Raw genomic sequence first — 26,529 nt, 5'->3', positions numbered from 1 at the left:
GACACAATACTAGTTACTTCACCTGCTTATGACATTAATGCACCATTAAGATCTGCTCAATGCTAGTCAAGTAGAAAGATTTTCTGAATAAGGAATCTTACCTGACAGTCCTTTCAAAGGCACACAAACAACCCATTATATATACTATATAATAGATAATTTTTTTCTTTAAAATTATTTTTAAAACGTTTTCATGTAAACTTTATATATTGGCTTTTTAAACACTATGTAAAGGTCAGGCAGGTGTAAAATCCATGCTTTTCATTTTTAAAAATTATTTTTCTGATGTAATCTGGGCTTGTCAATACATTGATCAGAAAAAAAATAACATTTTATATAATCAGAAGAGAGAAAAAGAAGATGAAATACATGGTATTTAGACACTTTTCTGTCAGCACAAACAATCTAGTTATAATTAGACCATCCAATATACTCCTCACTTTCAAAAGGCTTGTGGGGTATTTGATTTCTAGCCAAGAATAGCATGAAAATCATGTTACTGTTATTGTCTTCTTATTTTCTTGAGAGCAAAGAAAGTTTATGCTCTTTCTCCTTTTCAGTCTTGTTACCTTCTTTCAAAATATTGCCTTCAAGATTGCAACACAGACAGAGGAAAATGATTTGAAACAATTTTGCTCCGACTAAAATACAGAGAATGTCTGACAGCAAAGGAAAAAGTCACCAGCATTGTAGCCAATATTTACATTTGGATTTCATAGGTTTATGCAGATATATTCCACTTACGGACTATACGAGAAATAGAAGCCAATTTGCCTTTGACTTATGTGTATATTTTTTGCATCTTACAAACCAGATAACTTGCAAATAGATCCAACGTGAGGATGATTTTCATGTTCTCCTTCACATGTGATCTAAAGCTAGGCCATGCACCGTCTGCAGCCCATGGGATAGAGAGCACTCCCTAGATTTACGAGGTTCATCAACAACCCCACGTGGCTGCTCTGCCCAGAGCATTTACCTTTCTTCAGTCAGGGCTTGCCACTCAGTACATCAGAGTGATTAGCTGCTGGGACAGGTGTTACGCCCTTCACCGCATACACACACCGCACACACACATGGATGTATAAGGAGTAACTTCTAATACCGTACCTACTGGGCCTGGGATGCCCGGTGGACCAGCTTCTCCAATGAGGCCTCTATCGCCCTTTTCACCTGGGGGTCCAGGAGGGCCTTTAAAAAAGAAATGACAATTACTGGTCATAGTTTTAAAGCATAGGTAAAGTGGATTTGTCATTTGTTAAGACAACTGTGTAAGTCAATCCAAAGTCTTTCATTTGTTACACAATAAGGCAGAATAAATACGACTGACCTTCCCCAATAGAAACATACCTATGTTGAGTAGTGCAATGCCCTATTACTGATAAGAAGGCCACAGCCCTAAATTAGACAACTTGATTATGTATGAATATTATGTGTGCCTAGTACTTTTCTAGGTTCTCAGAGAAGAGAGAGTCAGTGATGGCACAAACCCACATTAGTATATGCACATGCCTGGCATATTTCATCACATTATGTTAGATGCTCTGTGGAAAATGTGTAAGAAGGAACTTGTAACTCACGAGTGATGATACCCTCAAGGGAAACAAAACCACACATAGCAGACAAACAAAACAATGCGGTTGAAAGTGACAAACTCAGGTATTTGTTAGATTCATATCAGCATGGGTAGCAATGTTTGAAAATATAAATTCTTTGGCCAATCTCTCCTCCCCTACACCCCCCAGTCTGATCCATGCTTCAATGTCACCAAATCTATTCTGTTCATCAGTCTATTAAGCTCTTTAAATTCCACATATAAGTGAGATCATGTGATGTTTGTCTTTCTCTGCCTGGCTTATTTCACTTAGCTTAATATTCTCCAGGTCCATCTATACTGTCCCAAAGGGTATGAGATTCTTTTTTTTTTTATGTATAGCTGTGTAGTATTCTATGCTGTGAATGTGCCACAGCTTTTATATCCACTCATCTATGGATGGGCACTTGGGCTGTTTCCAGGTCTCAGCTATGGTAAACTGAGCTGCTATGAACATCAGGGTGCATAGATTCTTTCTGATGAGTGTTTCAGGATTCTTAGGATATATTCCTAGAAGTGGGGTCACTGAAGGACACAAACAGTAGTGTGGTGAGGGACTGGGGAGGGGGGCGGGAGGTGTGGGAGGGGTCAATGGGGAGAAGAAGGGACATCTGTAATATTTTGAACAATAAAAAAATTTAAAAATTGTAAAAATAAAAAAATAAAAAGACCTCACTGAGGGAGTGGGATTTGCAGGGCATTTTGAACCCTGAGTAGAACGACAGGAAAAAGGATTCTGGGTAAGTGGGAGAGATGTGGGGAATGGCAGGCAGGTGAAAATGAGTGAAGGAATAGTTTTTCAAGTGAAATGGTAAATAGAATCCCTAGATAGATATAGATATTATAAAATAAGTTGGAGGGATTACAAGGAAAATTTTAACTACTCAGCCTCAAGATCTCCCAGGTGTCCTTGAATGCTGAGTTAAATCAACACTGACTTAGTCATTTGAATTTTCTGTGCCCAGCCAGACAGACATGTGATATGTGGTGGTCACTTCTTCAGAATGACGGTACTGAGCAGGTCTCTAGAACCTCAAGGGATCCTGCTAGATTCCCTCTTCTACACGGAGGGCCCAGGGAAAATACTATTCCCTCCATTTAAAGCAAAACACTTAGCAATTTTATTTTCAGCTCTACAAGGAAGAACCAAACATGGATGTATCATAGATAAATCAAATAGTCATGTTTTAAAAGAGGCATTTTTAATTGCTGTGGTCCAGCCACATGCAAAGCCCAAGGACAACACAACTATATTTAGCATCACTGGTTAGAGCTGTTTGTTTACAAATTTTAATTAGGTTGAGAGATGTAACAACTGATGAATTCTAAGAGGTGGCCACCTAAAGAGGTAAAGATTATTTTATGAGTAAATATATTCAGCCCATTTCTTTCGTTTCTTTTGAAGTCCTTGCCTCTGCTTCCCCCTGTTTTTCTCATCTGTTCCATTTTTCCATTTTTTTAAGGTCTCACTTGTGTTTTAGACCCTTCCTTTCCTGGTTACTCAGTTTTTAAGATATCATTGTTGTTCTCAATGTCCATTGTCCATTTCTCTTCATATGCGACATTGAATAGTAGTGTTTTATTGCATTTTCATTACAAAAACAACTTTGCCTATAGAAAATATAAAAGCCTAGAAAAGATATAAGAAAAAATATAATTTATGATTATATCATCTTAAGAGAACCGTGTACATTTTTCCTGTATTTGCGTGAGTGTTGATTGGTTTTGCATATTTTTCCACATAATCACCATGCAAACTACATGCTACTGGACATTAAGTAATTAGCAAGTTCTCCTACGCTGTAGCTTACTGTTGGAAACATATATTTGGAAGTTTCCCCCGCAATGCGGCCCTGTGCCAGTGGGGATCTGCGTGCATCTCCTGTCCCAGGCGGAGTGCACGGAGCAAGGGGAGTTGACCGTCCGCACCACGCACCCGGCGGCGGTCACTCTGCGCAGCGAGCGGCGGGGCAGGCAGGGCAGAGAGACTCCATCTGCGGCCTGAGTTCCGCTGCGCAAACTGAAGGGAAGCAAGCCCACAGCACCCAAGCAGGGTGGGGTTTTCTGTTTTATTTTAGAAAAGTGGACAAGCAAAAACTTTGATTCAGTAATTCGGGCTCTAAAGCAAGACAAGAGCATTCCAGGAAAAACTAGAATGTATGAGACAAGAAACGAGGGACATACAGGCTAGATCTAGGCTCTTAGCCTGGGAGATGAAGAGTTTTCACAATTTAGTAGGCAAGAAATGAAACTCATAATCACTAAGTATCAGTTAGTTTGCATGTATCTATCTACGGTAACTGGGTACAGCTCTAATGTTGGAGCATAATTCAATCATAATGAACACTGTGCAAAGAGAAATGAGCCAGTCTGAGAAAGACAAGGGCATATGATTTCACTTATATGTGGGATCTAATGAACAAACAGCTAACAAGCAAAATAGGGACGGACTCACAGATACAGAGCAGGCTGACAGCTCAGCGGGGGGGAAGCTGAGGGGTGGAGGGATTGAGCACATAAGAAAAAAAAAGAGAAAGAACCATGGACATGGACAACAAACATGTGATGTTTCAGGGGGAAGGGTGTGGGTGGAGGTGGAGGAGGGGATGGGGTAAATGGTGATGGAAATAAATAAAGCAAAATAAATAAATAAATGCATAAATAAACCAGAAAACAAACAACACATGTTATTTTATAAAATTCGGAATTAAAAATCCCCCTCTTTCTATTTTTATGTAATAATACTGATACCAATTGGCAGTTACAAAATAGTCGTAAAGGTGTAAAGAACAGCAGGGCAGGGAACAGTCAATAACATTGTAATACCTGTGCATGGTGTCAGGGGATCACTTCATAAGTTACATAAAAGCCCTCTAGATACGTGTAGCAAAAGTGTGCTCCAAAATTATTTTAAGTCGTAGGGTTTTGAAGACCAAACCTCTGCATATGTCGGTACATTTTAATATATCATCTTCTGGCAGAAAGAGAAGATATTTTACCTTGAATTAACGTGATATTTTTCAGTGCCTGAGAATGTTCCCAATCTTTCAGCCTGAGATCATTCGTGATGTTATTCAGTAGTTTCATTTCTCCTTTTATTTCCTGCTCCAAACGCGCTTGTTTTTCTTTCATAGACATAATTTCTGCTGATGTATTCTGCACACGCTCCTGCAGTCTACGCATCTCCTGCGAAGCATCGGCAGTTTTTGTTGCACAATTATTTATAAAATATGTAAGTTTAAGAAACCCCGGGAGCCAGGTTTTAAAAACACACAGATAATATTACAGGAATATTATGGAGTAAGAATACGAAATTTAAGAGAACTGTTTTAAAATATTAATTCTTTGGTTTTGAAGCCTTTGCTCCTTTGGACTGAATCCCTGAATAGTCACACCGTCCACCCTGCCCCCCATTAGTTGACTATGTCTAAGGTATTCTTCTATTTCCAAATAGACAGATGTCAAAATGCTAACAAAATAATTTTTAAAAACTTGTGATATGGTTTTTAATTTATTTGTACTTACAGTAGAAACATAGTATTCCCATTCTGTGAATTTGGTGGATTTGAATATTAAATTGTTTCGTAGCAATAACAGTTTAATGCCATACTCCCCAGTGGTAATGAACATTCAAGAGAGCCTTTTATGAGCAATACAATCTCAACTAGCATATTAACAATATCTTACTTTTAAATTTTTAAAAGTAAGATATGCCTCTGTATTTGTTTTTAATTACACACACACACATATAGTGGGCATTTACATACCTGCATGCATATATAAAGAGATTTGTGAGCACGAGTGATCCTACTTGTTTGATCTGGGACATGCTTTTACTTTTCACTCAATAATATAATAAGACTATATTTACCTATTAAAATACTTAGAGGCTGTCTTATTTTTAATAATTTGGTGGAAATATATTGTATGTATTTTTCATAGTTTATTTGATTCCTGTTGATAGAGTTTTGAGGGGCATATATTTTACAACTGTAAATAATGCTATAATGAACATCATTATATATATGTGTATATATACATCCACGCCTGTGTGTGTGCACACACATGCACACGCTCCTATAGGACACCTTCCTGGAAATGAATATGATTAAAGAGAGTAAATATTAAAATTTTTGTTCAATACTCTCACACTGCCCTCCAAATATATGGTACCATTTTAAAATCTTAATAATTGTACCTTAGTGCCTACTTTTTGCACCCAAATACTAGGTACCCTCAATATATTTAAGTTTTCAGAGTCAGAGCACAGTCATAATAAATTCTTGTTACTTAATTTGCTTTTCCACCTGTGATAAGGGTAAGTTCCAAATCATACAGATTTTCAATGATATTTTTCTTTATTACTTTTTCTCTCAAGTCTTTGGCTGGGCTTTCCTTCGGGCGTTGGCCTGTCCCTTTCTGATGTACCAAACCTTCCCATCTCTCCCGGTAATGTTTTCTGTTCCTCTGCTCTGCTTTTACCGCATGGCCTGTTTTCATGGTATGCTTTATACCTTTCTAGGTACTTCTATGTTTAACTGTTGCCAGAATCTCCCATTTGCCCACAGAAACAAACCAGTAATATTTCTGTTGTTTAATCCAGGCGTGAAGAGAAAATTACACTTTCCTTGACTGGACTGGACAAATTGAGGTGAGAGTCAAGGCAGTCAGGCTGTAAAACCTTTGAAAAGAGTTGGACACACATCCAGATTTGCCTCTTCCGTGGCACTGACCTCAACCACAGGGGCTCAGCCTTCACCGCTCTCGCAGTGCCCTCCCTCGCTCAGAACCTGCTAGATCGCAGCTTCTCTACCCTCTGTCTCCTCCCTCCCTGGCTGTTTGGCATTTTCCTTGCAACATGGCAAAAACGAACAGTGAAATAGATGTTTGTAGAACACATCTATCTGTTTCCAAAACACAAGTGCAATCTGCCCAAACTCAGGTCACGAATCACCAGATTTTTATTATTCCCATTAATTACCACATTTCCAACGTGGTTTCAACTCCTCATTTCCGTGGGCTCACAAATATCCCACAGCCCCTGCTGCATAGGGGCTAACACTTCCCTGTCCTTCTACCCGGCTTATCCTCTCTCTCCTCGCTGCGTCCCACTGCTCCTCTGATCCTGTTTCTACATAAAGTAGTATTTCTCTTCCTTCTCCTTTCCCTCCAACTGAATCGGTTTCTACTCCAATAGCTGACCTTTTATTCTCTTCTGTCTCCCGTATTTCTCAATCCTGTGGACAGTTTCTTCTTTGTGTATTTTCTGTAACCCCTCCATCGCCCGAGTTCTTGATAATCCAACACCCATTTGATAGCCTCACATATTTATGAACTGTGTGGGAAACATTTAACAGTCAGATTTTGGAAAATGTGATATGGAATAGAAACAGAAGATCCAGGTTGGTGTTGGAATGAGGTTGACAGAGTCCCCATATTTAAATTGCAATGCAATTGTCTTCTGACTCCTTAAGACAAGTGTCATGTAAAAATTCAAAAATTCTGAGTGATTGCACCTTACAAATGATAAACATGTAGGATATTCCTTATTGACCTGTTTAGTCTACTCTCTAGTTAATAATTTAGTTGGTTTTCATCTGGGGTTATAACTTTAGAGGCTTCTCTTGGCTTCCTAATTAGTCTTTGCTTTGCTCATTAATTAAGAATGGGTCTATCAAGCAAAATCTACTACAAAGATGCCAGATTTTTAAGCTAATGATGGAAATTTTATAGACTTCACATTAATTTTAATCTTAGGTCTTACATATTTTATAATACAAAGATTATTTTTTTCACCAGCAGCGAAGTTTTAGTCCTATGTTTATTTTTCATGGAAAAGAACAATTTTAATTACTCAACCAAAAAAGACAATTTTGAAATAAGTGACTTACTTCTTAATTTCTTTCTCATCAATACAAGTGACCCAGAGGGCTGACCACTGAATAGTCTAGAGGTAAAAACATTTTGACCCATGGGCCAAACTCTGTTTCTGTAAATAAAGATTTATTGGACCACAGCTATACTTATTTGTCTATGTATAGTTTATGGCTGCTTTTGCACTGCAATGGCAGAGTTGAGTAGCTATGACAGAGGCCATGTGGTCCCAAAGCCAAATATTTATCTGACCCTTCAAAAAGAAACTTTTGCTGACAACTGATCTAGACTACGTCTGGCTCTGTTGTCTTTTGTCTTCGGTCCTATTATGATAAGACATTTCATACATTATTCACATTTTAATTCTTAAAAGTGTATGTATATTTCCTTTTTAAAAAAATATGTTTTTGTTCATTTCAGAGAGAGGAAGGGAGAGGGAGAGATAGAAACATCAATGATGAGAGAGTCATTGATCGGTTGCCTCTTGCACGCCCCCTACTGGGGATCGAGCCCACGACCTGGGCATGTGCCCTGACCGGGAATCGAACCGTGACCTCCTGGCTCATAGTTCAACAATCACTGAGCCATGCTGGCCAGGCTACATATACTTTCCGGGAGTGACAAAGTAACTATCTTAAAATGTAGATATTCTACATTACCCATGTAAGGGGTGATAATGAAACAAATTGGGGGTCTGTTATAAAACATACAGAATGCCTACCTCCCCAGCTCTGCTAAGATAATCTGAAAATCCTCACTGGTTTAGGCAGTCTCAAGAGGTACTATCCAGGCTTTCTAATATTAAAATACCCTAAGAGAGCCCATAGCCAATGGAAAAGTATTTTCCTTTTTGCTTGGAATCTGAAAAAGGAACGAGGCGAATCTGTTTGTGACCTTCGGGTAAGATTCCCAGAGGACTCAGGTAGGTGGGCTGATGTTCCAGCAGGGTTTGCCGTGTTCCTGTGAGGAGATGGGACCTAAACGAACCCAGGGTCAGCATGCGACCTTCCGATAGGAAAGCTCTTACCTCTTGATGTTTAAATGCATTCTCTTGGACCTTGCCATTCAGCGTTTCAATACTGAGCTGCAAAGCAAGCAACGTGGTGTTCAGACTTATTAATGACTGGGAGATGCCATCTACTTCGTTTTCATGTTCCTGGACTGAGGAAACCGTGGTATTCAGCTGGAAAAGCACATCATTAAATCTTTGGTCAGTCATCACACTGAAATTTTGGAAATGCTCTGAATCTATGAGATTGGCTTGTGTATCCGAAATATACTGGATTCTCTTCTCCATGCTGCTCATGTTTTCCGTGACAACTTCTCGAAATTTTATATCATCTTCGCTGTCATTTCCTCTTCCCATGGGACTCTGCGGTGTATCGCTGGCATTCACCGAACCAGCTGCGCAGTTCTTCCTTTCCCACTTTAGGAGCTGAGCTGCATGTTTAAGCACAAAGAGACAGAGTCACGGCCAGTCCCCTTAAATGCATACGCCATCCCATTCTGGGCCATTCCGTGCCAACGTTTTGGGTGCTATCCCAAATCAGGTATTTATTTTAAATAGAATATCTGTATTTAGGCACACTCATGAGAGGGTGGCAGTTTCCCCTTCCCACTTCACTTCAGGATTTATTCCAGGATCGAGCTTCTTTCTGAGTTGCTGCTAGGAAGCCTTCCTGGGCCACGGCATCGGGCTTTCCCAGGAAGAGAGATTCCACAGCTTACAAAGTGCAGTGGGCCCTATTCCTCGGCTCCACCGGTAAGATAAAAGGAGATCAGAGAGTATCTGAATTAGCATGTTGAATATCTTAGTCATTACCAAGATGAATGACGATGGTGATGACAAATATGCAGTAAAAGTAGAAGTATTAGTGTTATCGGCCACGTGACTAAATGGTTGGTTAGTCTTCCTCATGCTCTCGTTAAGCTGACAGGGGACTGTCGTTTTCAGTTCACACAGGCCTGATTTATAGTGGGCGGAGCAGAGAATTGGGCAAATAATAGTCTTACTTTGAAAAAGCATTATTTTTATAAGATCCCTCTTTGCTTACTATGAAATATATATATATTCATAGCAGAAAGTTTATAAAAGATGAGTAATAAGGAGAAGTAATGGACCATTAATTTCTTCTTCCCAAGCTAAATGCTAACATTTTGATGTACGTGTATGAAATCTGGCTCTCTGTTTTCACTATCATGTTATTATTACAAATGCAAGATTATATTTTATATGCAACCTGAAAACTACTTTTAATTTAATACTATATCATAAAGACTTTTGAGTATTACTTAGAATGGTTTTATGAAAACAATTTTAATGACTTCATTGTATTCCATATATGGGTCTACCAGATTTACTTAACAAACCCCCTACATTAGTTTGTTTCTGTTCTCACTAATATATTCAATGTTTTGAGAAACAATCTTGTGAGTAATTATTACTTGAAGAAAGAAATCCTATTACACGATATTTTGAGGACACACAGAGCTGCTGATGTGTATTTCCAAACAGACATATATTCTCTAAACAAGCTAATTATCCTTCTGAAAGGATCTAGAGCAATGTGTTTACAGTTTTAAAAATGAAAAGCATAAACATTAACTTTTTAGATAAATCAATACATAATTATGCACAATAAAGAAAACAATAAACACTATTTTACCACTAACCAGTAATGGTTGAAATTTTGTTGTCTTTCCATGTCTCTCTCTATGTTTATCTCTAACAGTTATAGCTTTTATCTACATTTATGTCCCTTACTTATATTAGTTCGAATGTATAAGATTTTCTATATTTGACTATTATTAAGCAATAAAAAGAATAACTTCACATAGTTTAAAAGTATATCTCCATGATCAGCTATATCTGATCTGTCAGTTTCCTGAGTAAAAATTATGTAGCGATAGTACCAGCTTTACAGGTTTTTGAGGATTCAGCGAGATAACACATGAAAAACACTTAATTTCCACCCTTAGCTCAGGGTACCTGGTACATAAATAGATCATGGTGTTTTCACAGGGCCCAGCTGCCTGATTCTGAGTCTACCTCTCCTCCTCATTGTTAACTCGGTTACTCTGGGCGAGTTGCTTATCTCCTCCTTGCTCAGGTTCCCTCCAAGACCTAGAAATAGTAACCATCTCAACAGTGGTGCTGAGGATGCGTGAGGTAAGGCATGTGAACCCCACGGCACACAGATGGCACGTGTGAAAACTCGATTCAAATTTAGGTGCTTTGTCCATGAGAGATGTTATCTTAGTTGTTACAGAGAAAACCTGTTTTACCACCTTGACTTAAAGACGCCATTGATGATGGTTGCTATTGTAGACATCATTATATTAAGAATTAAACTATATATGCAATTAAATCCCAATTTTATAAAACACATTCTATCACAGTTTCCTAGTAACATTCTCCTTAAAATTAGCTTCATTGAATTGATAATACATGTGTGACCACATTTTGGTATGATCCACAACAGAGGCCATTTCAAATGTGCATAATTATACTTCTTAATTTATCAAGCAATTGGACAAAAAAGTATATTTTTTAGTAAGATCTTATTCCATTTATTAAATGAAGTGTGGGAGCAAGTTTTGAATTGACAGCCTCATATGCATTCATCAAGTCCATGATTTATTTATTAACCACAGACTAAGTATAAAGCAGTGTTTGAACAACTCTGGCAATAAGATCAACTGAAACTCAAAGCTGCCCCTTACATTTTTTCCTTTTATGGTGATTATTGCTTTTCCTCGTTAGCAGGTAAGAATCCAGGTGCTGGATTAGAGCTGCCTGGGTTAGCGATTCTTGCTCTTTCCTTAATAAAGTGTGACCTTGGGCAAGTTGATCTGCCAATGCTTCTATTTCACTTCTGAATAAATGGGATGCTAGTAGCCAGTGTTTAAATAATTAAATGAGCTAATATATGTAACATGCTTAGAATACTTCCTGGCACACAATAAGCATCTGGTAAGTTTCAGCTTTTTTGCTATTGTTAATATTTTGGATTCACTCTCTGTGGTTTACACATCTGTATGCGCAACACTGACAACTAGGGGCAATTAATATTGTGTGATATAAAAAATTGGGAGGTTCGGTATTGCGAGGGGTAGAGTGATCTCTGTGCTTGATTTTACTAGGCATATGGATCTAATTGTTCAACCATATAATTTTACTTATACTGGAAACAATTTCTACTTTATATGAGTAAAGCAACTCTTGCTCACAGTATAGAGACCTGATTTAACAAAATATCATATGACCAAGGGTTTTGGTTTGACATCAAGTTTAATAAGAATTGACAATAAAGGTTGCATTTTGCTTATAGATTTCAAAACAAAAAAGTGCTTACTTTCCCAAATTCTAAATGAAAACTAATTTGATCCCTACTTTCTTTAAAAATGTTTAACTTTGTATCAAAAATCCAGGTAAAGAACACCAGAGTTTCTATTTTCAAATCTTCATTTCTTTCACTATCATTGGAGAGATGACATTTTTTGATTTTTCTATTTCACATTTGAAAGGAGAAAAGCTTTAACCGTGCAAAGGCCTAGGGAGAGAGTTATATTTGATTCTACAGATCACATTTACTCTTTCATGTTGGTAATATCTTCTCCTACCAAAAATCTATATTATTTTGAGCTAAAGAATCTTCAGTATTTCAGCAACAATTTATATATGTTAATACTAAATTATGTTTTATTGTCCAGAGACACTATTATGTTGTTATACTATGCCATCAATCCAGTAGCTTCTTTAAGAAAAGATAGCATATGGAGTAGATTTTGAAATTAAGAAATATCTTTCCATGAATATGACACTCCAAATTTAAGTAGAGTTTTTATGTACAACATTTTACTTCACCCACCAATTCATATTTGCCAAAACAAAGGGATTACTATCATTTTAGGCATATGTTTGGTCTATAATTGTAATATTATGATATCAAGTAAAGATATGTATTGCATTTTAGTTCCTTTTTGGGCAACTATTTTGATTTACAACTTAATTAAAGTTGTAAATGGACTGTCAATTGTTTATTCTTCAAGTGTGATGGACACGGCAAGATCTATTCCAAATTCTGGTGAATTTGGGTGCTAACATGAACTGATTCGATTTGAAGATTTTTAACTTCTTGTCAATCTTAATAGGTACTGTTGTAGTTTTAAATAAACAAAACTACTTCAGATCAATCATTGTCAACCCTAAAACAAACGTGTTGACTTGATGGTATTTTCTAATAGCCCAGAGATTCTGAACTTGGTTAGAACTCTGAATTCTTTACAGACTTCAGTCCACATTCTACACTGGCCTTTTAGAAAGTAGTTGCACTCTGCAGACCATGGTTTGTATAAAGACGATGAAATTACCCAAATTATACCTGGCTTATAGCTAATAATGCCAAACAATAAAACATCTTTCAGCTATGTCTTTCAAACTACAGATAAGCATGTACACAAACAACACACAGATAACCTCAGTTCATCAGGAAGTTAGTTTCATAACAGTTACATTAGGTTCTTTTATTTAGATGGCTCTGGTTGGTTTGATTGATTGGTTTAGTTTACTGTGGTTGGTGTTTGTTTTTTAGTTTGTTTTTAATAGCCAAAATAGGAAAATATTTTTCTGGCTAAATATTCTTCTGGCTAAAATTACAGCAACTCTGTTTTTGTTTTTGTTTTTTATTGGTCAACCATATTTTATGCTAAAAATCCAATTACACCAGGAGATAGTAGACCATAGAGGTTAGGAGTCAAGTGTGGTGGGTGAACAGTCTCGATTTCCTTTTGTGGGTAATGGGAATGAGTATATGTCTGCTCAGGGGTAAATGGAAAGGTGTATTTAGATAACCCATGGAGAACGTGTAGCCCAGTGCCTAAGCATAGTAAGTGCTCAAAAATGATAGCTACTGTTACAATTGTTGCTGTTGTTTTATTATCATTTCTTTCTTAGCACAATTTTGGCTCTGTCTTGGAATATTCCTTTAGATTCCCTGTTAGCGGAGGAGATTTGGCCTTATATTTAGGAGCATTTTCCTGTTAAGCTGGTTAGTATGCATCTAAAAATGTATCTTACTCCCAGCTGGTCTCTTAATAGAGCATGTGTCCAGACGTTTTGCCAGTCATAGAGAAAGGAGAGCTATAAGGTATGTAAACTCAAACGACAATCACATATATCAAAAATACTACTGAGGGTAATAATACTTACAGATTTAACTGAGTTATATGCAAGCCACCCTTATGGAAACCCTCAGATACATCCCCAATTCAAGTCAGGCTTTCCAAAGAACTATGTACCTGCAAAACATTATGTGGAACCCAAGTAGAGTGTTCTAATTTTTAGAGATGTTTTAAATAATGGCCCTATGAAACATGAGGCCATATAAACTGTAAAGATATTACTGAAGTGTAGGCCATTATTTAATTCTTGAAGACTTACAGGAATATTTCTTTTTTGCTCTTAATACCAGAAGAACTTGACCTGAACAACTGCCTTGTTTTCATATTTTAGGCATTGTTAATGTAAATTATCATGTTAATGTTTTCACTTAGGCAACCAGAATACTTACCATGAAATTTGTGACTCACCACAAGACATCTATAGGATTTCAGAGGATAATATATTTTTGAAATGGGCTAATCCTTTCCATAGTTATATTTTTGCCTTAATCTTTCATTTTCCATTCTATTTCATTTTTTCTATTCTTTTACTTAATGACTGAAGAATCTATTTTTCATTTAATACATTTAAGGAACACTTTGTGATACCAAGTTTACCTTATGAATCTCCCATATACAAAAGACTGAATGCTTCTTTCTGCTTCTACAGTAACAAGTTCACATGATGAGTTGTGGGTGTTGGAACTCTAGGATACTGTACCTGCCACGACCCCAAGGATGGGGATGAGTATTATAAACACAAGGAGATAAAGAACAACCAGCGCAGCTTTGAAGGACTTCAGTTTCTCTTCAAGGGCAGGGCCATTTTTAGAATCTAAAAAACAAAAGCCCAAACTACTGTTAGAAAACTTAATCTTCTTACTTAGCTAAAATTTTTGTAATCTGCAATTATATTGTTATACCAAGCCTATTGAAATAAAAATGAAAAATAGGTCTTTGTTTGTTCAGTAGGAAGCAAAAGGGACAATCACAGACTAAGCCCATAGGCATCACTATGGACATTTCAGTTACGTATCCACTAACTAAGCACCCATAAAAGTGGTTATCATCTACAGGTTGTGCTTGTCTCATTTGGGGGAATTAATTATTATTATTTTTAAAAATATCTTTATTGATTTCAGAGAGAGGAAGGGAGAGGGGCAGAGATAGAAACACCAATGATGAGAGAGTCATTGATTGGCTGCCTCCTGCACGCCCCCTGTTGGGGATCAAGCTCGAAACCCGGGCATGTGCCCTGACCGAGAATCAAACCGCAATCTCCTGGATCCTATGTCAATGCTCAGCCGCTGAGCCACACCCGGCAGATTGGGGGAATTAAATTTAATATCCACACCAATATATGCAAACAATTTTCTTCTTCTGTTTCATATGGGAATATATTATGGGTGAAAATAAAATCCCTCAAGTAACTATGTAATTATGATTTTTTTCTTATTTTAAGACAGATAAAAGAAACATTTATTTTCTATGATGATTGTACTTTTTTTTTTACAATTTCATCTCTATAACTTTGTATTTGAATACTTCTTATGATTTGAATAAAATGTAAAATAAGAAATAAACAAAATTATTCACATTTTGACTAAGTTTGGAATGGATCAGTGAAGTCCATCTTCTGGCTAGATCAGAACATATGAACATTTTAGTATTATGCATTTATAATAAACGGTGATCACATAATAGAGGCTAATTGCAGAAAGGCTAACAATATAGAAGGAATCTTAGTAGAAGAAGAGTGAATAAAGCATTTATTAAAATATTTTTCCTATGGCCATTGTTCTCATTACTCTTTTTTTTTTTTTTTTAAAGTAAATTTTGTTTTCCAGTTGTAAAGTCCCAAAATTAAAAACAAAAGTTCAGACATTGCTCAATAATGTTCTATGAGGAAATGAAAGGAAAAGGAGAGCCTTTTTTTTTTTTTGAGAAGTAAAGAGAAGAAAAAGAAAACAAAGGAATAAAAAAGGAAAGAGCTAAGGAAAAAGAGAAAGAACCACCCACCATACGAGCAGGATGGGCTGTTCCACCTGCCAGTCTGACTGAGCCTGAAACCCAGGAGTCATCTTCTCCTCTATCTCCAATTTTGTAAAAATGTATCTTTATTGTTTTAAGTATTACAGATGTGTCCCTATTTTCCCCGTTGGCCCCCCGGCACCCCACACCCATTTACAATCACAAATTATCTGTATATTGCCTTTTAAAAGCTCTCAGAGATGCCTTTGCTTTGTTTGGTTTTGTTTTTTGCCTTTCTTTGTTCCCAGTGACTCTGTTCTTCTTCCTCAATCTCAACATCTCCACCTTTAAAAGCTTCTCTTATTATCTGTTCTTCTTGTCTCATTGGTGCCACGGTCTCCCATCTATTGTTAATACCACATCCGAGATCCATCAGGCCTTGGAGCTGTGGTCTGTATTTCGGGTTTTTCCTACAAGATCCTGTACTTTGCATTTGCTGCTTCCTCTGACTGAAATATCTCCATGGCTCCTTCCCTCCCTGCCTCATTCCTTGGTAAAATGTACTTAAGGCTTAGCAGGAGGAAAGCATCTCCGTGTTCACACCGTAAGTGGACCTATCCAGACACAGTCAAATACTACTGCTTTTGAGGTCTTCTGGTAACCTGTACAAACATCTTTTTCAGTCCTGTTATGTATTGAATTGTTTCTCAAAATATTGTTGAAAACTTAACACTGGGTATCTGTGAATGTGAACTTATTTGGAAATAGAGTCTTGGAGATATAATCAAGTTAAAATGAGGTCAAATTGGTTTGGAGTGAGGCCTTAATCCAATGACTGATATCTTTAGCATAAGAGGGCATGGAGACACCAGGGGAGAAGACCATGTGGAGATAGAGGCAGAGGTTGGAGTGATACAGTTACAAAGGGGAGGTGCTAAGGATTACCAGGAGCCACTAGAAGCTAAAAAGAGGCAAGAAATGATTCTTAGCCTAGAACCTTCAAAGGGAGGATGGCCTTGAGGAGACCTTGACTTTGACTTCTGGCCTCTGGAAGTGTGAGAAATAAATGTCTATTGTTTTAAGCCACCCACTTTGTGGTAATTTGTTATAGCAGCCACAGGAAACTAATACAAATACCCACCACCCATGATTTTCAAATACTAATTCATGGTGCTAGAATCACAGTCATCTTCAGGACCTAGCCCAATGGCTGGGAAATCAGACAACTCAATCAATAGTATGGATTAACTTAATCTATTATAATGTTTCCTTTCTTCAATTTAAGCTTATTTTGTATTCTCTCTCAAGAGAGGGAAAAAACTATTTATCCAATAAGTATTATTTTAATATTCATACACATGTAAGGTAAGTCTCAAGACTAATTTTATGTAGTGTCAATTACTCTAAGGACCACCTCGCTGGGCATCCCACCCTTCCTCTACTTACTCAGAGGCAACAAAGCTGTCATTGATCGAGCATCAAACTTCACAGATTCTGAACAGTTATCAGTGTCCTCCTGTTGATCGAGAAAGCTATCCCACTTGGCCATACTTCTATCAAACACATGGGAAAATATATTAATTACACATAAAATGGCTAGGACCCTTTGGCATAATGTTTCCAACTGAATTTTATAATTAAAATTCAATGTGAGCTAGAAAATATAATTAAGTTTACATATCTACCATACATATCAATATAGTATACCTACCCATAAGTTTTCATTGTAACAGTAAAAGACAGACTTACATAGAGCAGGTGTTTGTTTTTTGAGAGTGAGAGGTAGCTTTTCTTTCTTAGCTAAAAAAGTATTATTCCAAGTGACAGAAAACAACTGTTTAGTTGAAAAAAACAATTTCCCTTAGAACAAAATAGTTGTGCAAAATTTGAAGTAAATATTTCCTGTGACCCTTTATCAGAGCTTTGTGAGTCAGTGTTTCTTTGCCAAAGCATCTGTTTATCACTTTGGAAAGATCATATCTATTCACTAGATTAGGAGTCACAGGAAAAACTGTTTCTTTTTCTCTTTTCTTACTTGTATATTTATTTATTTTCCAGGACTCCTGATTATACAGAGGCAGATCACAAATATGTCCTTGTACCTTCTCAAGCACAATCCATGTTCTATGATACAATCTATGTCTATGTGTCCTTAAGATGCTTCAGAATCCTTTCAAGTCTTGATTAAACATGGATTGATGGATCCTACCCTCAGAGCTTCCAACGTTTGGGTTGAGGGAGTCAAGAATTTGCAATTCCAACAGGTTCTCTAGTAATGCTGCAGCTTGCAATCTGAGGACCACATTTCCCATGAAAAGAAATTACAAGACTTTTTCGTGGAAACAGTTCAGCTCATTGGATTGATAAATTTAGAATAACGCCAACACTTTCTGATCATTTCTTATTTCCTTTAATGCTGAGTTATGGTTTTAGCACAGCCAAAGTTTAATTGAGGGCACTGGAAGCTGCAGGACACCGAATTCATACCCAGTCCAGGAAATGAAGGACAATCATTCACAGGCAACCATTCACCCTGCTTGGGGTGAAGTATTGACAAGTAAGGATATGACTCAATACTACCAAGGAGATTCTTTATATCTCAGTTTGCAATAACAATCTTTGTTCATGCATCATTCTGTGACCTGACCAAGGAGTGTGTTCTTAAATTATTTGGCCCTGTGGAGGAAGAAAGTGGAGAGGGGAGGTATAGGTCCTACACCCTCTTTTCTTAGGCAGAGGCAAAGTAAAAGAAATAAATAATTATCAGGGAAAATTGATCATTATAGGAAATCAACTTGGACAATTCAGATCCAGACTCCCCTAACATTTATCTCTTTTTAATTCACTCTATTATTTAAACTGGATAACAGTTTCACTTGCCAAGCGAAACAAATGAACAAACAAATAATTTTAAAAACTGAGAAAAACAATAAAGCTGAGCTAAGTTAATATATAAAACTATGGTTCAAAGCAATGAGGGACTATGTGGCAAAGCTTTTTCACTTTGAACTTAGTTTCTAAAAGATGAGCTCACAAAGTATGTATTTAGATACACCTGCTATGTATCTAGAAATCCTTTTTTTCTCAGGCTGCTTACTGGCACTTCTCAATGTGTTTGACTCTGGCTTTGGTTTTAATATTTGAGTTATTATGACTCCATTTTCACTTAAATACAAAGTAAGCATCTCATATTACTCAATCTCCTAATGGGAATATTGTTATAAAAAAAGATGAAACCTTTTGAATCTGATAAATATCTCTAGAATGAGAGTCACGTAAGAGGAGGGACCATGTCTTATTTTGTTAAATATTTATTACCAGAGCCTAAAAGGACCTGGAATATAAAATATACCTAATAAATATTTGTTGAAGGAATGATGTGATTTTTGTTTTGTCAGGTTTTAGTCTCGTATATTAGTTTTGTTTTGTTTTTATTTTTTAAACGAGATGGATGTTTGGGACAGAATAGGTTGTGGCCTTAATTCAGATTTTTTTCCTATTATTATTATTTATTGTTATTATTTGTATAGCTTATTATTTTTATAGCTTCCTTGAACATGAACCAAATGTTAGGGCTGGGTGACTGGGTTACACTGTTGAGACACTGCCACTCCCTCTAGCCTGTTCCTAATCAGCATTATTTTCCTTTGCTCAGGTCCAACTGGCATTTAGCTATCGCCACATCCCATTGTAGCTCTCAAGAGAACATTACTAGCATTCTGGTTGGAACAATTCTTTTTTTGCAAAGAACTGTCTTAGTTTTATTTTAAAAAGAAAAATCATAGCAAATCCAGAATGATACTACAGTGATCTAATCTTGGCCTCAATAAGTCAAAATGAATGTTATTTTTTATCCATATACTTGCTCAGAAGCTCCACATGTACATTTCAATAAATTTGCAATTTAGAACCCACAGGGCCTCCTTAGCATAAAGGACTTTTCTTGAGAGAAAGAAAGAATTCCACTTTTTACTTTTTTTTTTTTTAGGTGGATCTAGAATGCTAGATGCTGCATCATTAAAAAATAGATGGTAAGTATTGGGATATTGTCCAATCAATAACTTTAAGATGGAAATACCTATTCCTTCATGGAGACCAGTCCAACAAATTCCTATTATGTACCATTACCTCACATACTGTGTAAGTCATTAGACTGCTAAGATCAACAGAATATCGTCAAGCACCAAAGACCTTATGCACTGATATAAAAGACTAACGCCCTATTTCTGATCCAGCTCGGAATCATTTTTTGAAATAATACAAATAGCTACAATGGTGTGTTTTCCACATCAGCCTAATTTTTGCTTTTTTCCAGGTTTTTTAGTGTTGGCATATCATCTATTTATTTCATCTGTTTATTATAGTCATTTATTCATATTTTTTGTGCATTGAGATACACATGGTACAGTCAGGTATAAAGGTAAATAGAGATGCTAGCCAAGCATAGTCACATCAACCAGAGGCCAGAGCTTTATTCTAGTTCACTCTCACCCACTAGGCCCATATCTAATTGCATGGCAGCTCCTGACTTCCTCAGAGCCATCCCTTGCACTCTATGCCAATTTTTTAAATTTTAGCTCATTTTTCTCTACCCCAGCTACGCACCTTGGATAGTAGCAATGGAGCCGACAGTGAAAGGGGAGAATCCAAGAAGTATTTAAAAAGAAAAGGAAATGAAAAGAATTGACGAAAAGGCATCAGAATATAACACTTTAACAAAGACTAGGAGAAAAAAATCAAGCAAAATATTTTTCAGGAAAAACATATGGAGAACATAAACTTGAGAACAAACAAATTTAATGGGCACATAAAGGAAGAAGAATCAGCATTAAAGGTAAGGAAGAACCTTTGACGCTGTGGTAGAACAAGTCAGGGTCATGGAATAGGACCAAGAATTGCAAGGCATACAATGACTTCATTAACCTGCTACGTGGCATTTGAGCTGTTTGGCTTTTATGGGAGAGAGTGAAGCAGATTCTTGAGAGGTCAAGAAACAGTCAATGCACAAAAATGATAGGCCTTGAGCGTTTGCCAGAAGTCTGGTCCTGCTCATGCTTTTCTATTGAGAAGAGATACTGAAGCCATCTCCCAACTTATTAACACTGGATTGTGCCAGCTCTCGATTCTTGTCCTCTCTCTGGTATCATTCATTCCCTTGGTGTTCTCACTAGCCTTGTTGCTTTAAATACAAACTATAAGGCTGGTTGATGACTCTTACATCGATGCCCATGGCCCAGGCCTCTCCTCTTAACTCCAGACCTGTACATGCAACTGCCTAACAACATCCCCACTTGGATTTCTTTATGGCCCAAACCTAGGGGTCTTCCTTGTCTCATACTCCACATCCAATCGATTGTCACGTTCCCTACTGCCATCGTGGCTGGAGTCCCATCATCTTTCCCAACCGGTCTCTCAGCATCACTGTTCCTCTTTCCATTTTATTTACTTGTTTATTCTCCACACTACCTCTAGAGTGTTCCTCTCCCAGAGCAAGTCAGATCACGTCACCCCACTGTCCAAAACCTGCAAACACCTCCCCATCTCACTCAGGTCTTGATGAGAACCTCACTCTCTTAGATAGACTGACATTTCTGGAGCTTTGGATGTAAAATTGCAACACACCTCTTTCACTTCCTCAAGTCCTTCCTGGCTTAATTGTGTGTTTTTTCCAAAAAATTTATCACTATCTAACTTAAAATACTTTTTGCCTCTTCATCACGTCTACTGTCTGTCTCTTTTCACCCAAGTTAGATCCATGATTCAGGAGTTTTTATCTCTTTGGTTCAATGACCAGAAAGTTCCTGGCACTTGGTAGGTTCCCATTAGAGACATAAATACATTATACGAAATTTCATAAGTCAATGAAAGAATTTTTTTTTGCAGGATGACTAGGTTTCATACACAGGGTTACACCTCAAGGAAAGTTTGTGTGTGAAAATGTCAAAAGTTCTTCTTTTATACACGAAAGTAAAAAGGTTTTCTCTGAATTGTGTGTAAATAGGAAACTGACACAAAAGATTTCACCCTCAAAGTTCCCATTTCCCCTCAAAGGCATTCCTTAGGCTTCCTTAGATTACTTCAGTTCTTTGCTTGCATTATTACCATAATTTTTAAATACTTTTAAAGAACATACACATATGACGTTTCGTCAGCAGCCAGTAAACAAGTTACACAGTTCAAAGGTGCCTTCAGATGTCATTTCCAAGGTTAAGAGAAAAAGTAACGTGCCCTAAAGTCACAATTCCAGGGGAACGGCAAAGGCGCTGACAAAGGCCAGAGGGGTGTCCCGAGCCCGTTACCCTGTCGGGCTCCCGTGAGAAGTGAAACTCCCATCTCTGCCGTATCAGCTTTTACCCGAGTGGGTGGCGAGGTCAAGAAGCTGCAACAGGGAAACCATAGGAGCGGGTGTCCACGTTAACTTGCTGGGAAACATGCCCTCTGTTTTTCCTGTCGCTCTTTTTATTTCAATTATAAAAACATCATAACAGCATTAGAGATAAACTGGAGGAGAGTTTCTGTCATCCTCTGCCCTAATATAAGAAAAAACCACTTTCATTCTTATGCATGAAATTTGAGTCTTTGTACCTACATATCCATGTTACTTAGTTGAGTTACTTAGTATGATTTCCCTTAAAATCATATCCGGTATTTATACTTCAAATTATTTTTTAATTTAAAATTATGGGCTACACAACAACTCATCAAATAGATGAATCTTATTATTATAGCCATTTTTCTATAATGTAATAATTTTTTTTTTAATTTCCCCTTTTCTTTGGAGGACAATATTTACTAATAGAGATAACATAAATATTTTCATAGTGTATCTGTCTTCTTTCGAAAGGATACTTTAGGATAATTCACCATACGTTGAACTACCAGTTAGCAGAAAAACTATCTGAAACTTCTTGGTATCTACTGCCTAACTGCTCTTTATGAAGAGCATACAAACTTACAAAGATTACAGTCAAATGTGAGTGTGGCAGTTCTGAACCAAATTTACCACTACTCAGTAATAGTTATTTTAGAATCATTTTGATTTTGATAAGAGTTAATACTTCAAGGTGGCTTTTGTTTGCATTTCTGTTATTAGTCTAGAAGAGATATTTCCATGTAATTATTTATTTTTCTTCCTGGGTTTTACTTATTCATATCAATTGCTTATACATCATCAGGGGATCTTTATATAGACCTGAATAAACTCTTTATAAGCAATATGTATTTTATCCAGTCTCCCTTCTACGACTGTTCCCTATTCAGATTTGTCATCAAACTCTTAAGGTTAACTTTATCTTTAAGATTTGGGGTAAATAATAACTTAGTAAATTTTATTATTAAAAAAAAAAAAAACTTTGATCTTGCATGAACAGTTAAAAATTTGCATGAAATGAAAATAATTAACATATTTGTGAAGCCAACAGCTCTACACTTAAGAAAGGTGTCGCCCGGCCGGGCGTGGCTCAGCGGTTGAGCGTCAACCTAGGATCCAGGCGATCAGGGTTCGATTCCTGGTCAGGGCCCATGCCCAGGTTGTGGGCTGCAGCCGATCGATGACTCTCTCATCATTGATGTTTCTATCTCTCTCTCTCCCTCTCCTTTCCTCTCTCTGAAATCAATAAAGATATATTTAAAAAAAAAAAAAAAAAAGAAAGGTGTCCATAAAAGGGTTATGAAATGGAAACAACTATGTTACGCTAGCGCTATGGATGCTCATCCTTGGTAGTGAGGGAGAAAGAACATCAATTTATGAATCTGAAGCCTAGGTTTCAATATTGGTTGTGACATTTCCGAACTATGTGACCTTTGGCAAATATTTAAATTTATTTTACTGATATATATATACACATATATATGTAAAATATTATTACAATTTCAATTTAAAAAATTATGAGGATTTAAAATAATTTTTTATAAATTAGTACACGATCACCAATAAATGAACCATCTTTATTTATATTCCGATTCCCTTTTATCGGGACTTTTCTATTTAATCCTCACAGCAGCCCCAGGAGGTCTATAGCAATGCTCTTGCCATTTTACAATGCTAGAAAACCAAGACCTAGAAGGTTAAATAACTACTTAATGTAGAACTAAGGAGTGGGGAAGCTTGGATTTGTATGTACTTCCAGACAACCAGCTTCTAATTACTGCATAAAACATTTATAATCTCACTTCTATAATCGTTTTATCGCTCTCCTCACAAGGCCAATGAGAACTCTAACCCCCATTTTATGCTGTATAAATCTTACCCATTCTTTAAGATGAATCTAAATTCTAACAAATCCATTAAGGTGTTTTTTTTATATAGTCCTTTCGTTCTTTGAAGTAATTTTGGCCTCTCCTATATTCCCATGGTAGTTATCTGTACACTTTCACACTAGTTAAGGTACTCAAATTCCATGTTTATATATTATATTTATATTATATTATATTATATTATATTATATTATATTATATTATATTATATTATATTATATTATTATATCATATCATATATCATATCATATCATATTATATTATATATTACATTACATTATTATATTATATTATTATATTATTTTTGTTATGTTAAGTTGCTCAAGTTGTATATTTGCCTTAAATCATTAACTTCCTGAAGACAGCAACTGTATTTTATATTTTGACTCTGTATTTCCCTACATCTAGTCCAGTGAAGTGCAAATATAGATGCACAACCAATAGTTCTTATATGAGCACATAAAGGTAATAAAAGGTATTAAATTAAAGCCAAAAGTATAATGTGAAAATTAAGGAAATGTAACTAATTAAATGTCTAATCATATTTTGAATAAATCCAATATTTTTCAATAAAATATATACAGTTATATGCTTAAAATTTCTTACCAGCTTAACCTACAAAGTACTTAGTATATTTCTTATATATCTATGTACACACACATATTTTTATTCATGGAAACCTAGCCATAACGTCCTTTTTTTTTTTAACATTGAAACAACCAAATCAAATTATTAGTGAGAGGATAAAAAAATTCTACCAGAAATCCTTTCTTTTGTGTATGTGCAGAGACACACACACACATATATCTACACTATACACATGCACACACACATATATATGTCACATGTCACATACATACACCCAGACACAGAGTAGACACACAGAATTAATAGAAGCAATTTTGGAAAAACATTAAACTTACTTTACCGTTTGTCCTGAAGACAGCTGAACTGATTTACCCACTTCCCACTCTTTACAGTTGAAATGTAAAATCTTTATCACAAAGTATTGCAGCATCTGATACATGAAGAGAGGAAATGACACACTGAGTGTTGAAAATCTTTCTTAACAATGCATTTCAATCGTACTCTCACCAAAGCACAAGTTTGCAAAATCTAAATCTGTCTTCCCATCTAGAACATTGCGAGAGAAAAAGAGAAGTAACATGAGAAAGAAACAAGGGTTATTAAGCAGAGGAGGTCTCCCTTTTGTGACATGTGTGCTTCTCTAAGTTCCTGTTCTCCATTCTCTCCCGTTAGCCTCCACATCTTCCACTGATTCCCATCACACCTTCTTTCATACTGTGAAAGTTTGAGGAAGAGTCCCATGTTTGAGTGGTTTGTTTTTCTTCATTTTTTCCCTTATGCCCCTTATCTCTCACTTCAAACACAAAACACATGAGGAAAGGCTGCAGATACTTACGAAGTAAAAGTAATAATTAAGGCTGCTCACTGCAGCTCCGTCTATCTGATGTGGGCACTGTCTACGGGGCTCTTCTGAGCAGCTAAGCGGTTGGCGTGGAGGAAACGGGCCTCGGGCGTGGAGGCCGAGGAAAGAAATGTCCTTCACCGTCCCCCACCTTGTCAGAGTTCACACTTTCCAGCTCCTTGGTTTAATCACACTCAACAAGTTTCAGTGCAACAGGCATAAAAACCACACATTACATGAATGAGCTAATTTTTAGATCTAATTCTTCTGGGGGAAAGTGTTTAGTTTCTATTCCATAGGCACTTCTGGGTGCTGTAAACAGGGAGAGAGCATATTTTCAACTGCAAATGGCCAAAATAACCTGGCCGGGCCCCTGCGCACCCCAGAACACTCCCTCTGGGAGGCAATGTGCCCGGGAGACAATGCACAACAGTGCACTGTGCTTGAGAGACAAGGGAACAGTACCGCACAGCCACTCTTTTTTTTTTCTTTAGAGCAGATCTTTTAATTGCTTCCTTTTTTATTGAATTTATTGAGATCACATTGGTTCCCCAAACCATACAGGTTTCAAGGGTACAACTCGATAAATCATCACCTGCACACTGCATGGCCATCCAGGGCCCCAAGCAGAGTCTCTTTCCTTCTGCGTGTATCCCTCCTTTGTCTACCTCCACCTTCCCCCCACACGCCTTTGCCTCTGGCTATCGTCAGACTGTTGTTGTGTCTAGGTGCTGCATATATATGTTTTTTGTTTGTTTGTTTTTAAATATATTGTTATTGATTTCAGAGAGAGGAAAGGAGAGGAGGAGAGAGAGAGAGAAACATCAATGATGAGAGAGTCATTGAGTGGCTGCCTCCTGCACGCCCTCAACTAGGGATGGAGCCCGCCACCCGGGCATGTGCCCTGACCGGGAATTGAACCGTGATCTCCTGGATCCAAGGTCAATGCTCAACCACTGAGCCACGCCAGCCAGGTTGTATGTTTTTTGCTTAGTCCCTTCACCTTCTTTCATCCAGTCCTGCAATCCCCTTCCCCTCCAACAGCTATCAATTTGTTCCACGTATCCATGCCTCTGTTTCTATATTTTTTTCAATCCCACGTGACATTTTAATGGTATAGTCTTTTAAAAAACACTCGATGAACTCCCATGCAACACAAGAGAAGTTTGCCTGTAGTTTCTCATTTACTTTTACAACAATTGTTTGAGATAGGAACTATTAGTGTCCTCGCTTGATTAATGAG

At 36.9% G+C, this 26,529-nt stretch overlaps 1 protein-coding gene across 2 annotated transcripts in view; it reads right to left on the bottom strand.

The window, feature by feature from the left end:
* Window positions 1–24,884, bottom strand: part of MSR1 (macrophage scavenger receptor 1) — a 56,917-nt gene extending 32,033 nt beyond the window's left edge. Inside the window, exons 1-6 of one of the 2 annotated variants that reach the window (XM_087813719.1) lie at window positions 24,781–24,884; window positions 17,048–17,154; window positions 14,352–14,465; window positions 8,496–8,908; window positions 4,594–4,780; window positions 1,111–1,191 (exon numbers count right to left, since the gene is read on the bottom strand). In XM_087813719.1, the coding sequence (XP_087669845.1) occupies window positions 1,111–1,191; window positions 4,594–4,780; window positions 8,496–8,908; window positions 14,352–14,465; window positions 17,048–17,154; window positions 24,781–24,884 (1,006 nt within the window). Of the gene's footprint in view, window positions 1–1,110; window positions 1,192–4,593; window positions 4,781–8,495; window positions 8,909–14,351; window positions 14,466–17,047; window positions 17,168–24,780 lie in introns of both variants that reach the window. The other variant, XM_087813720.1, reaches the window with a different exon arrangement.
* Window positions 24,885–26,529: the final 1,645 nt, after the last annotated feature.

This window comes from Miniopterus natalensis, chromosome 2 (assembly GCF_054644295.1).
Source record: "Miniopterus natalensis isolate mMinNat1 chromosome 2, mMinNat1.hap1, whole genome shotgun sequence".
NCBI lineage: Eukaryota > Metazoa > Chordata > Mammalia > Chiroptera > Miniopteridae > Miniopterus > Miniopterus natalensis.
The sequence above is the reverse complement of the archived record's forward strand: the minus strand, read 5'-3'. Positions and strand labels throughout refer to the sequence as shown.